Below are 17,767 nucleotides of genomic sequence, written 5' to 3'. Positions count from 1 at the left end.
TAGCCTGGCTGTGCTCATGCCCCAGAACAGCATAGCTGAGCTGCTTTAAGGCCACGTGCTGTCCTGACCCACACCTCCTGCATGCCCGGGGTGTGTGTGTAAATAGAGAGCTTCTGTGCGTTTAAAAGGATGGCGGTTAAAAAAGAGAAGTGTTTTTGAGCGGCGGGACGGGGGGAACTCTCCGGTGTCCAGGTGCGTTGGACACCCTGTCAGAGACGGCTGTGAGCACCTGTGCGTCCCTCTGTTTCTGACACGCCCCACGCCCTGCGACCTCTGACCCTGCGTCCCCTGACCCCGCGACCTCTGACCTTTTCCAGCGCGGCCCTGCGGGGCTGTCCCGTGCGGGCGGGCGCAGTGTGAGGTAAACACGGCGGGATGGGGGCTCAAAGTCACTCCACAGCTCGTCCTGCCTCCTAACCTGGAGTGACTGTTCTGTGAAGGCCCGCATTTACTCCCCGCTCTGCTGGAGTGGCCCGTCTGGCCTGGAGGGCAGAGCCTGGAGGGCGGAGCCTAGAGGGCGGAGCCTGGAGCCCGGAGCCTGGAGGGGTTTAAACTGCCATGCGTGAAGAACTCTGCATGTCCTCTCACTTAAAGTGAAAGAGTATACGTATATATATTCATACATACATACGTAGCACTCACACGCGTGCACACGCCTCCAAACTGTATTGTGATCTTGTAGTTCTTCAGTCACTGGTCGTGTTTTCACTTTAAAATCGGCAACCAATTCAGACCCAAGACACCAGGAGAGTTACCCGTGTAAAAAAAAGCTACTTTAATCCATCGAAGTGCTGAATGAGTACAAAACCAGGGGACCCTGCGGCTCTCCAGGACTCCAGACCCCTGCTTCAGCTTTATCTGTTGATTTATTAGCAGAGGGGCTGTTTTGTGTTTGGTGCCAGACGGGCTGTGTTGGGTTCTGTTGGAGGTTTAGTGTGTGGTCCTCCCCCGTGTCTGTGTGGCAGCTTCAGTTTCCCCTGGGTGCAGTGCGGGGCTTTGCATGCCGTTTGCATGACATTTGCCCAGCGAGGGTAGGAGGGAACACCGTGGCCCTGAGTGTGAGGCGTAAATACGGCTTTTCACCGAGTTTCAGCGCCGCGCCGGTCCAGTGGCTCTCCGGGGGGGGGGGGGCGACTGTGCCGTCGTCCTGAGTCTGACATCCTTCATCTGAGTTCATCTGCTGGTGAAAATGTTCATCTTCTAAACCATAACATTCAAATAAAAATGAAAGGTTGAAACAAAAGAGTGTGCTCATCGGAGTGAAAGGTTCTCCCGCGGGCCTCGAGCTGGCCGGGGTGTGTGGCGGTCGGACGGTAAACGGCACACAGCGTGGTGTTTAACACGTCGCCGTGGAGACGGAAAGCCCCCACCTGAGGGGGCTGGCTGTGTTCGCTGTGGCTGTTTTTCCCTTTGGGAACGTGCAGTCGCTGGTCAGAACTCATGTCCCCTGTCTGCTGGGAACAGAATGTGACTCTCCAGGCGTAAGCTGCTTTTGCCCTAATCTGTGAGGTTGAGCTAAAATTCCTCATGGTGCTGAGCAGGGGGGTGGGGCCGGGGGGTGGGGGTGTGTGGGCTGTGCTGGATGTGGCGTCCAGAACTCGAGTCACCACTGGATTGGAACTGCGAAGGTACAGCCAAAGTCCTAAAACAGTTTTGAACAGGTTTGTTTTATAGAGCAGACCAGTGCATGTGTGGCCTCCCTGATTCACAGGAATGCTGTTTGTTTAAATGTGTTGGATTACTCCACTCTTCAGCTTCTGGGGAGGGGAATGGGCAAAGCCTTCTGGGATATGTTGGCTGTCGTAGGAAGTCGGCCAGCTGTGTGCACCTCTAGCAATCAGTGGAACAACACGGACAGTAATTGGTCATTTTCTGGCTGCTTCCCACTAATAACCACAGGGATCTCAGTATAGCCAGAAAGTATCCACCAATCACAGTGTGCATTGTTCTGTTGGCCGTTACCAAGGTACTCTGTGATTGGTGGATTCCTGTCTGTTTTCCAAGAGTGAGATGATGTCACAATAGTCTTTCTCCTCCTCTTATTACCCCACTAATGGCAGTGTCCATTTTAATGGACCAATCTTATGAGTGACACCCTGTAGCCGGGGGAATGGGGGTGTTCATAGCCATGGGGGGCCAGTTCAAATGTGGCATGGGAGCAGCTTTGTGAATGCCTGTGGGGGTGATGGTGTGTGTCAGGTGTGTGTGTGAGTGTTGCGCAGTCTCTGCTCTCAAACTCTTTTAACTGAGGGCACGTACTCTTGTGTACTCCCACTTTTCATTTATTGACACATGACCAGCGTTTCCCCACGTCTGCATGTTTTCTGCCCTACACCACAGTCTGCCTTTTACACCGCCAGGTAGTGATTTTTCTCCATTTATGGATCTCATGAATATGAATCAATATCCATATACTGTACTGTAATATAATTTGACAGAGTGCATGTTATTGCCTGTGTGGGCTGCTGCAGGGTTTTCTCCTTGGTCTGTGAGCGCGCTGGTCTTGCAGGCTGTTTTGCATGTCTCTGTCTGTGAGCGCACTGGTCTTTACATTACAGGCATTTAGCAGACGCTCTTATCCAGAGCGACTTACACAACTTTTTTACTTAGCACTTTACATTGTATCCATTTATACAGCTGGTATATTACTGAGCATGCGGTTAGTACCTTGCTAAGGTACACGGCAGTGTCCTTACCTGATTCGAACCTGCGACCTTTCGGTTACAAGCGCAGTTCCTTACCCACTGTGCTACACTCCGTCCTCCGTCTTGCAGGCTGTTTTGCGTGTCTGTGAGCGCGCTGGTCTTGCAGGCTGTTTTGCGTGTCTCTGTCTGTGAGCGCGCTGGTCTTGCAGGCTGTTTTGCGTGTCTGTGAGCGCGCTGGTCTTGCAGGCTGTTTTGCGTGTCTCTGTCTGTGAGCGCGCTGGTCTTGCAGGCTGTTTTGCGTGTCTCTGTCTGTGAGTGCGCTGGTCTTGCAGGCTGTTTTGTGTCTGTGAGCGTGCTGGTCTTGCAGGCTGTTTGGTGTCTGTCTGTGAGCGCTGGTCTTGCAGGCTGTTTTGCGTGTCTGTGAGGCGCTGGTCTTGCAGTGTCTGTTTGTGCGTGTCTGTGAGCGCGCTGGTCTTGCAGGCTGTTTTGCGTGTCTGTGAGCGTGCTGGTCTTGCAGGCTGTTTTGCGTGTCTGTGAGCGTGCTGGTCTTGCAGGCTGTTTTGCGTGTCTGTGAGCGCGCTGGTCTTGCAGGCTGTTTTGCGTGTCTGTGAGCGCGCTGGTCTTGCAGGCTGTTTTGCATGTCTATGCCGCTGATGGAGCCGGTCGGTCTGCATAGCGCAGTGGGGTGCAGACACGCCTCAGCAGGAAGTGATGAAAAGCTGTTGGAAAAGGCGGAGCTGTGCTTTAGGCCTTTCTGCCCCAGCCTGTTCCAGCAGAGCACCGCCTGGGGGGGGGACAGGGGGGGCAGGCGGGGTGCGCTCGACTAGAGCAAGGCTCCAGCATGACTGGCAGTGAGGGAGGGGGTTTAGTGGAGTTAAAAAAAAAAAACTAAAAACATTATTTATCATTTTGTTGTGTGATTTTTAATTCTTTCTTATTTATTAGTTTTTCCATGAGATGCTGTCTGTCAGAGTTTCCAGGGCTCAAGGCCACACTGTGCTTGATTGGGCAAACCCTCGGCTGAAGGCCACAGTGGGCAGCTGGTGAAAGCATGAATATTGATTGGCCAGCACAGTATAAGCCTGAACTTTGATTGGACTGCGTGGCGAAAGCCTGAACTGTGATTGGACAGCGCGTCTTGCAGACCTGTTACGGTTGTGGAGCGTCTCTCCAGGAATGACCCAACGGGGAGCAAAGGTCACCCCCCCACGGCCCCCCCCGATCCTGGAGCCCTCACGTGTGCAGCCTCCACACAGCCCGCCATTGTCCCCAACCCTGCCAATCCCACCGCTGATCCCCCTTAAGCAGCAGCTCACGCCTCACAGGTCCCGCTCCTGACCCCCCAATCCTGCTAACGGGTCTCCTGCCCCCCATCCTTTCGCTGACATTTATTTATTTATTGATTTATCTGTTTTTAAAATGTACAGTTTTTTCAGTGGTGTACTGTGTGTGTGTGTGAGAGAGAGAGAGAGAGTGTGTGTGTGTGTGAGAGAGAGAGAGAGAGAGAGTGTGTGTGTGTGTGTGTGTGTCGGGTTGTGCACCTTATTGTCTGCTCGAGGTTCAGGTGTGTGAGCTGTGCTCTTTCTCTTCACCAGTTGGGGTCTGCAGGAGGGAGGGGGAGGGAGAGATGGAGGGAGGGGGGAGAGGTCTTTCATGTAGTGTGTATATTTTTGGCGTCTAGTTGGGTGTTGGGTGTAAAAACAGGAGGAGATCTGTGAGCGCGTGGCGGTTTGTAAAACAGGAGGAGATCTGTGAGCGCGTGGCGGTGTGTAAAACAGGAGGAGATCTGTGAGGGTGTGGCGGTTTGTAAAACAGGAGGAGATCTGTGAGCGGTGCGGTTGTAAACAGGAGATCTGTGAGCTGTGCGTTTTAAAACAGGAGGAGACTGTGAGCGCGTGGCGGTAAACAGGAGATCTGTGAGCGCATGGCGGTGTGTAAAACAGGAGATCTGTGAGCATGTGGCGGTTTGTAAAAACAGGAGGAGATCTGTGAGCGCATGGCGGTGTGTAAAACAGGAGAGCTGTGAGCATGTGGCGGTTTGTAAAAACAGGAGGAGATCTGTGAGCGCGTGGCGGTGTGTAAAACAGGAGGAGATCTGTGAGCGCGTGGCGGTTTGTAAAACAGGAGGAGATCTGTGAGCATGTGGCGGTGTGTAAAACAGGAGAGATCTGTGAGCGCGTGGCGGTTTGTAAAACAGGAGGAGATCTGTGAGCGCATGGCGGTTTGTAAAACAGGAGGAGATCTGTGAGCGCGTGGCGGTGTGTAAAACAGGAGGAGATCTGTGAGCGCGTGGCGGTGTGTAAAACAGGAGGAGATCTGTGAGCGCGTGGCGGTTTGTAAAACAGGAGATCTGTGAGCGCGTGGCGGTTTGTAAAACAGGAGGAGATCTGTGAGGTGGTTGTAACAGGACTGTGCGTGGCGGTTTGTAAAACAGGAGGAGATCTGTGAGCGCGTGGCGGTTTGTAAAACAGGAGAGCTGTGAGCGCTGCGTTGTAACAGGAAGTGCCTGTGAGCGCATGCGTTTGTAAAACAGGAAGTGCGCTGTGAGCGCGTGGCGGTTTGTAACGAGATCTTGACGCTGCGTTTGTAACGGAGACTAGTCGTTGAACGAGAGACTGTGAGCGTGTGGCGGTTTGTAAAACAGGAAGTGAGCTGTGAGCGCGTGGCGGTTTGTTTTGATGCGGAGCGCGGTGCCGCCGCGGATTTCAAACGGCGGTTATGTAACCGGCCCGGTTATGGATCCTGCTCCTGTTTTCATGACAACCTCGCGGTGAGACCTTCAGTGTGCAGAAAGGGCAATCGATGCTCGTCCCGCCCGCCCCGCTCGCCCCGCTCGCCCCGCCCGCCCCGCTCGCCCCGCCGCCCCGCTGCCCGCCCGCCCGCTGGTGCTCGGAGAAATAAAACAACAAAAGGAGATTATAGTGATTTTTAAATATATGCTGTTATAAATGGAGAATAAGTGTATGAGGGACTTAATAACATGACAGTAGTTTTTTTTATAAGTTTATAGTTACACACAGAAGCTATATATACAGTATTCGATCATGTATAATACTTGCAGTTAAATGCATAGGTGCTGAGTCAGTTGTGTCAAATTGGTTGTTTTTCCTCTGAACTGATCAGATTTGCATTTCAAATGAGGCTAAATTCACAATGTCTGCTTTTATTTCATGTGAACTGTCAACAGTGCCAATCAGAGAGCCCCCCTGTGTCAGTAAGCTTTGGGGCGCAGTGAGGTTTGACAAATGTAATGACTCTGAAAGGTCAGTGATTCGTTGCACACCCCTTACGTTTGGGGACTGCATCGAATCCGCGGCTCGTGAAGAACTCCGATCCTTTGAGCGGCTCTGCCTGGTTCCTCCATGGCCTCTGTGTACCTGCTGGCGTTTCAGACTTCAGTTCAGGGTTTAGCTTCCTTTGCAGCCAGTGAAAGGCATGCTCAGTGACTCAAACTCTTCCACCTTTTCTTCCTGATAAACTCCGTGGTTATCAGTGTGCTGTATGTTTTGGGTCATTTTATTGCTGCATGCTAAACTTTCTGTGAATATTAGTGGTGTTTGTGTGAATATTGGTGGATAGTATATCTCACCGCTGGGTCCCCCCCCCCCCCCCCGCTGGGTGACGAGGGGGAAGGATGAGTCATAAGAGATGCTCTGAATGATAATTACTTCCTGTATTTCACAGCCTGTTCGCAGTCACATGACCCGACCTGTCAGTCACGGTCGCGTGCGCAGCGCGGGTGGCGGGCCTTCCTGCGTCTGTGTTTCAGGTGCAGGGGAATGCTGGGTATTCTGCATTAGAGGAAGTGATGGAGGGAGCAGCTTCTCGCCTGCATGCGCAGCTGATAAATGACTGCAATGACTGCAATGCAGTCTGGCTGATTACCGTCTGCATTCTAGCGAAGGGTGGGGCCACAGGAGCAGATCTGCTCCGTCAGGTTTGGGCTCTGAAACGCGAGGGCCCTTCATCCTGCAGTCAGTTAGAAGCCCTCTGAAAACTGGGGGCGCTTGTTTCCCTTCTGGGGTCCCGCTCCAAAACTGTGTTTTTTATTTGGGTGTTCCGCACCCCACTGCGAGGCCTCCAGTGAAGGTTCTGATTGAACGGAACTGTCCTCCAGTAGCCGGTTCTGGGCCCAGCGTTGGGGTGAATCCTGTTGTGATTGGTCACCATGTAGGAGGCTGTCGATAGCCAGAGGTGGTCTGTGTTAAAAACTTTAACTGAATCAGCAAATAAATGGGAGCGGAGTTGCCGTGGATACGGCTGTGTGCCCAGCCTGCCTGCAGCCCCTGTGCTCCTCCCTGTGCTGGTCTGGGTGCCCAGCCTGTCTGCAGCCCCTGTGCTCCTCCCTGTGCTGGTCTGGGTGCCCAGCCTGCCTGCAGCCCCTGTGCTGTGCTGTGTGGGGTAACGCAGAGCTCCTCCCTGTGCTGTGCTGTGCTGTGTGGGGTAACTCAGAGCTCCTCCCTGTGCTGGTCTATTTGAGTTTAAACTCCAGGGCCTGAGGGCACCCTGCCGTTACCATGGCAGCGCAGCAGGACTTGCACAGGCTGGTACAGGCGGCCTGCGCAGAGTTCTGCCATTTTAACAGCAGAGAGCTGCTTACAGGAAGTGCTCAGAGCGCTGGAGAGAGGAGGCTCCGCCCCTCTGGGGGATTACTGCAACCCCATTCGCTGAGTCTGTCAAATGAGCCAATGAGAAGGCTTTGGCCCTCTTTAAACGCGCTGAGAACAGTGAAAGCCCTGTTCTTCAGACGTCTTGGTGCTCAGTAGGTTAAGGTGCTCTGGGTTGCGGTTTGGATTGCGCCAGATTCTGGGTCGTCTGTCAGCGGCCGGTTTCCAGCTGCATGATAGCATTCCTGTGTGGGGCGGGGCAGAGCGGGGGCGGGGGCGGGGGCGAGTCTGAGCGGGTCTGCCTCTGTCTGCTAGCGTGATACTGCCAGGGGGGGGGGGGACGGGGGGACGAGAGGGAGTTTAAATTTACTGGTCCAGTCACTGCAGTTACGCAGAACACACAGTGCACATAGAGTGGGCACAGCCTGAGCACAGCCTGTGCTGTGCTGGGTGGCCGGGCTGTTGAGCTGGACTCTCCTGTGTTTGGAAGCCGCATGTGTCCTCAGGACACTGCCGTCCTGCCCCTGCTTTTGAGAGAGTGGGAGTCGGGCCCGTGCTCTGCGACGCTGCCGTCCTGCTCCTGCTTTTGAGAGAGTGGGAGTCGGGCCCGTGCTCTGCGACGCTGCCGTCCTGCTCCTGCTTTTGAGAGAGTGGGAGTCGGGCCCGTGCTCTGCTCCGTTCGGGGGGGTAGAGGAGCAGCCTTAAACGGGCCTGATTTGGCGGGATCAGCGGGTGTGTGTTCCCGCGCAGGCCTGACTGCGCCCGGCTGAGTGTGTTTGCCCCTGAGCGCGGTTCTGACGGTTGGAGAAAGTTCTGGCAGGGAGGAGAGGCCGCCGGGGAAGCTGGGTAATGGCGTGCGTGTGCGTGCACGTCTGCGCAGTTGCATGTCTGCACACGCGCGGCTGCGTCTGACGGGCCCGGAATGTTCTCTGCTCTCACACCAGGCTGGAGCACGAGCCGCCGGGTTTCTCCCGGGGTGGGGGCACCGGCGGGGGAGGGGGGGGGGCGAGCGGAGGGGGGAACAGCGGGGTGGGGGTGACAGGCACAGTGGATTAGAGGAAGTGATGCAGCGCTCGTGAATTTTCTGTAGTACCGACGGCACCGATCCTCTCCCTTCCCCCATCAGTGGTTTGAGATGTTTTTTGTTAAACTGTCAGTCAGGCAGATATCAGCCGGATGCAGAGCAGGCCCCTGCCCCTCTGTGTGCAGTACATATCTGGGTGGGGGGCGGGCGGGGGAGGGGGGGGGGGTGCACTGCCCAGACGCGAGGCCTACTCTTCCACTCGGCCCTCTCAAACTCTACGGCTGTGCACAGTCACCCCTCTTACTGGGAAACCTCTTTACCGTGTCAGTCAGAAAACAGTCCCAACAATAACCCGCACCCCTCAGCCCTCCCCCCAAACACACACGCGCTGCCTGACCCTGAGCTCTGGAGAGGGAGCACGTGTGGGGCTCTGAAAAGCAGAGCAGAGTGTTTTCCTCTCTGGATGTTCATCCCGGCTGTGCTCTGTGTACTAGAAAGGCTGGACCAATCAAAAGCAGTTTTAATGTGTAGAATTGCAAATGTATTTAAATATGAGGCATTGCTCTAGGTCACTTTAACTGAACTCTAGTCTCATAAGGTGGGGGGGGGGGCAGTCTCTCCTCAGTTTCGGGACAGTCCTGGTCGCACTGCTGAAACACTGTGAAGAGCCTAATCTGTCTGATCCTGCATCCAGCAGCACAGGTGGTGCAACTACACACACACACGCACACACACACACACACACACACACACACACACACACACACACTCTCCCTCACACATACACACACACACACACACACACACTCACACACACTCTCTCACACACACACACACACACACACACACACACACACACACACACACTCTCCCTCACACACACACACACACACACTCTCTCTCTCTCTCACACACACACACACAGCCTGGGTACTCTCTGTCCCCTTGCTCGGACAGGTGCCCCCCCCCCCCAGGCTCAGGTTTCTCACACAGCTCCAGTGTCCTCTCTGTTCTCCTCACTGACGCGTTTACAGGGTGTCGACAGCAGCGTCCGTCTGTCTGTCCGTCCGTCCGTCTGTCTCTCTGTCCGTCTGTCTGCCTGTGTGTCCGTCCGTCCGCCTGCCTGTCTGAGGGCAAGTGAAATGTAGTCTTCAGTCTCTTCAGTGTCCCTAGAAAGTGCCGCAGCCAAATCCTCTCTGAGATCACTGGCCTTTGACATTCGACCTCTCAGCATAGCCTGCATTGCTGGCTGGATGGATTCTGAGGGGGGGGGGGCAGTCTTTCTTGTAGGGCTGGGCTCAGTCTGTGTTTGTCGTGGGTTCTGACCCATGTTTAAATACAGCTGGCATTGTTTGTGTTTCTGTTTTTTCTTCCCAGTTTAGAGAGAATCGGTGCGGTAAAAGCACTTAAGAGTTAGTGACAGGAGCTGGAACGGGCTGTCTGGGTTGTTCGCTACGGAAGCATCTTCAGCTGATTTCCTTTGTGCCAGTGTGTAGGTTATATGGACAGATTTGGCTCCATAATTGACTGTAAAATCTAAATCTTTGACCGTATGAATGACCGTCAGGCTGCTCTCCTCATGCATCTTTAATCTCATTGTTATTTTTCACTTCTGGCTCTCAGCTGTTTGCGCCCTGTCTCTTCTCCTGGGTGTAAATGAACCAGAGGGAAGTGCAGAGCTGTGGCCGGGGTGCGGTCTGCTGCAGACGGGGGTCGGGGGTCGGGGGGTCGGGGGGGGTCACCGCTGTGCTCCCTGTGTTTTTGGGCGGTCGCCAAACGCTCTTTTTAGCGGCGACAGGGTCGGCTCTGACGTCTGTGAGAAGCAGCTAGCGGCGTCCCGTCCCGAACGGGCTGCTGATCACAGCCTAACGCTGAGCGCCTAACGCTGAGCGCCTAACGCTGAGCGCCTAACGCTGAGCGCCTGGCCAATCAGCTCTGTGTCCAACATCACAGCCTAACACTGAGCGCCTAACGCTGAGTGCCTGGCCAATCAGCTCTGTGTCCAACATCACAGCCTAACACTGAGCGCCTAACGCTGAGCGCCTAACACTGAGCGCCTGGCCAATCAGCTCTGGCCAACACACAGCCTAACAGCTGAGCCAGCACTAACGCTGAGGCGCTAACGCTGAGGCTGGCCAATCAGCTCTGTGTCCAACATCACAGCCTAACACTGAGCGCCTAACGCTGAGCGCCTAACACTGAGCGCCTGGCCAATCAGCTCTGTGTCCAACATCACAGCCTAACGCTGAGCGCCTGGCAATCAGCTCTGTGTCCACTCACAGCTAACCTGAGCGCCTGGCCAAATCAGCTCTGTGTCCAACATCACAGCCTAAACACTGAGGCCTGGCCATCAGCTCGTGTCCAACATCACAGCTAACATGAGCGCCTGGCCAATCAGCTCTGTGTCCAACATCACAGCCTAACACTGAGCGCCTAACGCTGAGCGCCTGGCCAATCAGCTCTGTGTCCAACATCACAGCCTAACGCTGAGCGCCTAACGCTGAGCGCCTAACGCTGAGCGCCTAACGCTGAGCGCCTAACGCTGAGCGCCTGGCCAATCAGCTCTGTGTCCAACATCACAGCCTAACACTGAGCGCCTAACGCTGAGCGCCTGGCCAATCAGCTCTGTGTCCAACATCACAGCCTAACACTGAGCGCCTGGCCAATCAGCTCTGTGTCCAACATCACAGCCTAACACTGAGCGCCTGGCCAATCAGCTCTGTGTCCAACATCACAGCCTAACACTGAGGGCCTGGCCAATCAGCTCTGTGTCCAACATCACAGCCTAACACTGAGCGCCTGGCCAATCAGCTCTGTGTCCAACATCACAGCCTAACACTGAGTGCCTGGCCAATCAGCTCTGTGTCCAACATCACAGCCTAACACTGAACACCTAACGCTGAGCGCCTGGCCAATCAGCTGTGTCCAACATCACAGGACCTTAACACCACTGCCTTTTCTGTTTTTATATCACACTGCAGAAGAGTCCCAGATACCAACAGAGAGGAGGGAGAGACTGACAGAGACAGAGAGGCAGAGAGAGAGGGAGGGAGAGTTCATCGTTTAGAGGAAAATAGTTCCTCTAGAGACTGCATGTCTGAAGGAGATCACAGCGTAGACTGCATGTCTGAAGGAGATCACAGCGTAGACTGCATGTCTGAAGGAGATCACAGCGTAGACTGCATGTCTGAAGGAGATCACAGCGTAGACTGTATGTCTGAAGGAGATCACAGCGTAGACTGCATGTCTGAAGGAGATCACAGCGTATTCTTTATACTTAAATATATAGATGTGGGTGGAATCTTAAAAGCCAACAAGATTTAACATTTCCAGGTTTGCATCTTAAACTCTTCAATAAATGGAGGGCTCTGTATACATCAGCTGTCCAAATATTTCTAATTGTGTGGTGTAAGTTACGCGTGTAAAAAGTGCCAGGATTCGGGCTCTGCTCGTGCGCTGCTGCAAGGTCGGATTCGCTGTTTTAGAGGTCATTTTAGAGGCCATTTTATCTGCCGGCCTGTCTGTTCCTGGGGCGTCGGAGTGGCCTGTGTTTGTTTGTTCCGTCCGATGTGCTGATTACATCACCAGATCGATGAGTTTCTGATCTAACCTGGGGCTGAACTCAGGCTAACCACAGAGTCCCGTCACCACGGAAACCTGTCTGCTGCTCCACGTCTGAATTTTAGTCACGATGTTTCTCTCTGAAAGCTCCTGTACAGAAATACGCTTGTGTTTGAGAAATTAGATTGGAGGTGAAACTCCCCCCCCCCCGGCCTGGCTCTAACTGTGCCCCCCCCCGTTTCAGACACCCCCTCGGGGGAGCAGCAGGAGCTCTTCACCCAGAAGCTGCAGCAGTGCTGTACGCTCTTCGACTTCGATGACTCCGTGATCGACCTGAAGAGCAAGGAGGTGAAGCGAGCCACTCTGAACGAGCTGGTGGACTACGTGTCCACCAACCGCGGCGTGCTGGTGGAGGCCGCCTACCCCGACATCGCCAACATGGTAAGAGCTGGGGCCCCCAACCCCCCGTCCCCTGACCCCCAACCCCCATCTCCCCCATCTCCCTGTCCCCCCCGACCCCCCATCTCCCCCATCTCCCCTGTCCCCCCCGACCCCCCATCTCCCCAACCCCCCGTCCCCTGACCCCCCGACCCCCATCTCCCCCATCTCCCCACACCCCCCGACCTGCCGACCCCCAACCCGCCGACCCCCCATCTCCCCAACCCCCCAACCCCCTATCTCCCCCATCTCCCCTGTCCCCCCCCGACCTGCCGACCCCCAACCCCCCTTGTCTGTCTGTCTCTCTGTCTCTCTGTCTCTCTGTCTGTCTGTCTGTCTGTCTGTTTGTCTCTCTGTCTGCTCCTGTCTCTCCTGTCTCTTCTGTCTCTCTGTCTCTCTGTCTCTCTGTCTCTCTGTCTCTCTGTCTCTCTGTCTCTCTGTCTCTCTGTCTCTCTGTCTCTCTGTCTGTCTGTCTGTCTGTCTGTCTGTCTCTCTGTCCGTCTCTCTGTCTGTCTGTCTCTTGCTGTGCAGGGTTCAGTCGGGTTACAGGTCTGTCGGGTTTGTGAGTTGAATTGGGTGCATCAGAGGAAAGTAAATATTGATAAATAATTAAACGCGAGCGCTGTGACTGAGGTGTTCTTAAAGACCTGCCTTTCCTGGACCGTTCCTGGAAGGAGAGTGGATTTGTGTACGTGGTGTTCTGTCTCTGAGCACAAGAGCAGCGAGCTTCGCATCTCTCTCCATTAGCCAGTCAACAGTGAACAGGCCCCAGTGAACAGGCCCCAGTGAACAGTGAACAGGCCCCAGTGAACAGGCCCCAGTGAACAGACCCCAGTGCTGTTGTCCTCTCCTGTATTGGAGTCCGCTGGGTGAGGGGGATGCTGCAGAGGCTGCTGGGTGAGGGGGATGCTGCAGAGGCTGTGGGTAGGGGCTGGGTAGAGGGGGTGAGGGGATGCTGCAGAGGCTGCTGGGTGAGGGGGGGGGGGATGCTGCAGAGGCTGCTGGGTGAGGGGGGTGGGGGGAGCTGCACAGGCTGCTGGGTGAGGGGGGATGCTGCACAGGCTGCTGGGTGAGGGCGGGGGGGATGCTGCAGAGGCTGCTGGGAGGGGGGGGGGAGTGCTGCAGAGGCTGCGTAAGGGGGGGGATGCTGCAAGGCTGCTGGTAAGGCGGGGGGATGCTGCAGAGGCTGCTGGGTGAGGCGGGGGGATGCTGCAGAGGCTGCTGGGTGAGGGGGGATGTGAGAGGCTGCGGGTGGGGTGGGGGGGATGCTGCAGAGGCTGCTGGGTGAGGGGTGGGGGGGATGCTGCAGAGGCTGCTGGGTGAGGGGGGGGATGCTGCAGAGGCTGCTGGGTAGGGGGGGGAGCTGCAGAGGCTGCTGGGTGAGGGGGGGGGACGCTGCAGAGGCTGCTGGGTAAGGGGGGGGGACGCTGCAGAGGCTGCTGGGTGAGGGGGGGGGGGACGCTGCAGAGGCTGCTGGGTGAGGGGGGTGGGGTGCTGCAGAGGGGCTGCGGGTGAGGGAGGGGGGATGCTGCAGAGGCTGCTGGGTTGGGGGGGGGATGCTGCAGAGGCTGCTGGGTGAGGGTGCGAGGGCTGTGGTAGGGGGACGCTGCAGAGGCTGCTGGGTAGGGCTGCAGAGGCTGGGGGGGGGGGGACGCTGCAGAGGCTGCTGCTCTCAGAGCCATGCTGCGCTCTGATGGGTAAAAATAGCCGGCAGCTAATTGGGTGAGAGCAGGAACACGCACTGTGCCCCCCCCTGCCCCCCCACTCTCCGTGCTCCTGTGCCGTTTGCTCCCAGAGGCACATCCTGTCATTTCCCTGGTAAAGGTCAGTAAGGTGTGAGCTGCGTTTCCCCCGGCAACAGTCCGTGATTCACCGCCATCTTCACACCTCAGCCTCGCTGCCGTCTGCCCGCCAGACCGCCATGTTCTCAGCAGCTCCCCGAGAGCGCGTGTAAGACTCTCGCTCGCTTGTGCTGTCCGGGTGTTAAAACTCAGCGCTCAGAGTCGGTGAAAGCCGTCGCCCTGCTGCACACAGGCGCAGGAGGGGACGGCTTTCTCTGTGAGATCCTCCGCTCAGTTACTCTCAGGAGCCATTTCTGGTCCTCTACCTCAGCCAGCTGTGAGTGCATGATTCAAAGGTCAAGGTCGCCAGGAGTCCTGATTTTTCAAAATATTTCCTTTTTGACTCTGGCTTAGTTTAGATGAATCTAAGACCAAATGTTGTTGTGACCATTTCCAGGTCACAGTGTCAAAGGTTAAGGGTCAATGAGACGTGTGTCATTTTCTTCAGTGAGCAGATCGATAGGCGATCCACTGCTCTAGTCTACCGGATGACTTCCCCCCCTAGCAACACTGCCTGAAAAAATCTGAATGGAAACATGACAGTTGGTGTTTGCGTGGGTGGGGAGGGGGGGGGATTTGCATCTAAATTTAGGCTCAGTTTTACAAGCATTTCCAGTTCATTGGGTCGGGTCGGGGGGGGGGGGGGGGATCGTCTGCGATCAGGAGACGGATGCCGTCCCGCACCTCAGCCGACGCACAGTGCTGCTGGGAATCAAACCTGCAACCTCTGGTGCCAGCCCAGTTCCCTCAGCGCTGTACTACGCTGTGTCCGCCGCTGTACCCACGCACAGCGTGCTACAGGTGTGAAGTGTCGCAGGGATGTTCATTTCTCTTTGGAAACAGCCGAACCTGCTATTTCAGAATCACTAAGTGGAGTTTCTGAGTCAAGAGACTTTAATTCTGCAGATAATGATAACGCTGCAGGCTCTGCTTCTGCCTGGAAATTAGAGCTTCATTTCTAGAACTAATTACCCGTCATGTTTTTATAAAGAACAGCTATATCTTCATTTCGACCAGCTAAATATAGCCATTGATCATCTGTGGATGTGATCATGTGACTGGAAGCCATCTCACCTCTGGAGTCGGGGGTGAATAGATGTGAGAATTTTGTTATTTTTAAAAAGAGGGAGGAGGAGGGGCGGATGAGAGTTTTGGAAAAAAATGTGGATATTCACTGAAGCTGTTCAGGTGTGCTTTTGCTCCAGTGTGCTACTGCAATGTCTCACGTGGGAATTCACCCTTTAACTCAATGGCACGACACTACGCTTGGGATTTGAACTGGCAACCATCCAGTTGGCTAACGGCACACCCCCCCCCCGGTCCCTGCTGGTCCCTGCTGGTCCAGCTCTTCTGAATGCTGTGAAATTGAAGAGGATTAATTGCTCAGATCATTCGTCTGGAGTGTGTGTGAGTGGGGCGGGGGTGGAGGGGGGGGCTGGATTTTATTCCCGGTAATCGCCCCCAACGTGCATTTTGATCATTGTGCCTGATTAAGAAGCGGTGGCCTTGTTTGGGGGGGGGGATCCCCTAGCTATTAGAGCCCCCTCCTGTTTAAACCTGATTGAGTCAGGGCTGCCTTCTGTGCTCTTAAATCTGTATTCATTTTATAAACACTGCTAGCTTTACCGTGGTAACCACAGTACTGTACCGCGATAACCAGGGATTCATTCAGGGGTTGGGGAAAATAAGGAACTGTCCCAATTTTCAATTTTTAATAAACCAAACATTTTCTTAATTCAGTGCAATTGAAAGCATGTTTGGGGATAGTTCATATGGCTTTCACCCCCACTCTCATTGTTAGACTGTACACACACAACACACGCGCACACACACACACACACACACACACACACACACACAGAGTCCACTCCGTTTTACAAAATTAATTTATGCTCGCACCTGGATGAAAGTTGTGCTCAGCAGTATAATGGCTGTTTTTCACCTGAGCTTCAAACCTGCAACCCCAGTTTCATAGTGACTGCCATGAAAACGCGCTGTGCCACCGCCTGTGCACTGCGAGAGAGAGGCCGGATTTTATTGCAAGAACACATTCATTCATTCATTCATTTGTTTATTTTTCAGATTATCACCAATATTTTCCGGACCCTTCCTCCCAGTGATAACCCCGACTTCGACCCAGAGGAGGACGAGCCCACGCTGGAGGTGTCCTGGCCTCATATTCAGGTACAGAGCGGAATAAAGCCGCTAAAAAACACACAAGGGAAAACATAAATAAAATATATAATAGATGCAATTTCAGTGGTGCCTTCCAGAATCTCAGAGCTGAAAGTCGTCTGTTTTTTGTTGTTTAAATGTGTGAATGAAGACGTGTGTTTATTTGAGCTCTCTCTCTCTCTCTCTCTCTCTCTCCCTCTCTCTCTCCCTCTCTCCCTTTCTCAGCTCGTGTACGAGTTCTTTCTGCGGTTCCTCGAGAATCCAGACTTCCAGCCCAGCATCGCCAAGCGCCACATCGACCAGAAGTTTGTGCTGCAGGTTCGTTTCCACTCCGCCGTGCTGGAGATCATGACATCACATTAACTTCAGAGAAGCCATGAACATCAGCCCAGCTCTTACCGTAAGCCTACGCTAGGTCAGAAAGTCATGGTAAGTCAAGCTGGGAGGCATGACGCCGAGCTGCAACATCAAGATGATGATACAAGTGCAATATTAGCACTGGATGGAAGTACAAGTGTAACATGAAAGTGAGGAACTAAGTAGAAAGGATAGAAGTGAGCAAGAGATGCGTCTTCGGACCACAGGGGGGATGGGCTGGGACTGAGCGGCTCTTGGCGGCCATGTTATTCTGCCTCAGTGAAGTCCCGCCGTGTGAATATGGGACATTTATTCATAGGAAGGCTAAAATACTCCCTCTGTGGATTTAAAAAATGTCTAAAATTAAACCCAGTGTAGAGCCTGCATGCGGAGAGCTCCCCCAGGACTGAGTTTGAGAACGCCCCCCCCCCCAGGAGTAATGTTTCAGTGACTGGGGTGGCCTATGACCCCAACCCCCCCCCAGCGACAGGTACCTAGGCTGGGGTATTTTAAGGGTGTGGTCAGGCAGGTCACTCAGGGAAGGGGCGGGGCTTCCCAGGCAGTTCAGGGAGGAGGTCACAGGGGTCGTGACCATGCCGGTGCTCCTCCTGGCCACAGCTGGCCTGTTTACTTTAATTCCTTCAGCCTAACTTCCTGTCCTCCACCATCGCCAAAACCGCTAAACCCACTAAGGCCTCATACTGCCCCCACCCCACTGCCCCCACAGCCTGAGAGAGGGGCTCATACTGCCCCCACAGCCTGAGAGAGGGGCTCATACTGCCCCCACCACACTGTCCCCACAGCCTGAGAGAGGGGCTCATACTGCCCCCACCACACTGTCCCCACAGCCTGAGAGAGGGGCTCATACTGCCCCCACCACACTGTCCCCACAGCCTGAGAGAGGGGCTCATACTGCCCCCACCACACTGTCCCCACAGCCTGAGAGAGGGGCTCATACTGCCCCCACCACACTGTCCCCACAGCCTGAGAGAGGGGCTCATACTGCCCCCACCACACTGTCCCCACAGCCTGAGAGAGGGGCTCATACTGCCCCCACCCCACTGTCCCCACAGCCTGAGAGAGGGGCTCATACTGCCCCCACCACACTGTCCCCACAGC

General features: G+C 54.8%; 1 protein-coding gene across 1 annotated transcript in view; it reads left to right on the top strand.

Moving 5' to 3' along the window:
- ppp2r5a (protein phosphatase 2, regulatory subunit B', alpha isoform) overlaps nt 1–17,767 on the top strand; it is a 29,543-nt gene that overhangs the window by 4,781 nt on the left and 6,995 nt on the right. Inside the window, exons 2-4 of the mRNA XM_064340864.1 lie at nt 12,082–12,278; nt 16,199–16,300; nt 16,517–16,609. Coding sequence (XP_064196934.1) covers nt 12,082–12,278; nt 16,199–16,300; nt 16,517–16,609 — 392 coding nt within the window. The remainder of the gene's footprint in view (nt 1–12,081; nt 12,279–16,198; nt 16,301–16,516; nt 16,610–17,767) is intronic.

This window comes from Anguilla rostrata, chromosome 6 (genome assembly GCF_018555375.3).
Source record: "Anguilla rostrata isolate EN2019 chromosome 6, ASM1855537v3, whole genome shotgun sequence".
Lineage (NCBI taxonomy): Eukaryota > Metazoa > Chordata > Actinopteri > Anguilliformes > Anguillidae > Anguilla > Anguilla rostrata.
Note: the sequence above shows the minus strand (reverse complement) of the source record. Positions and strands in the feature narration are given on the sequence as shown.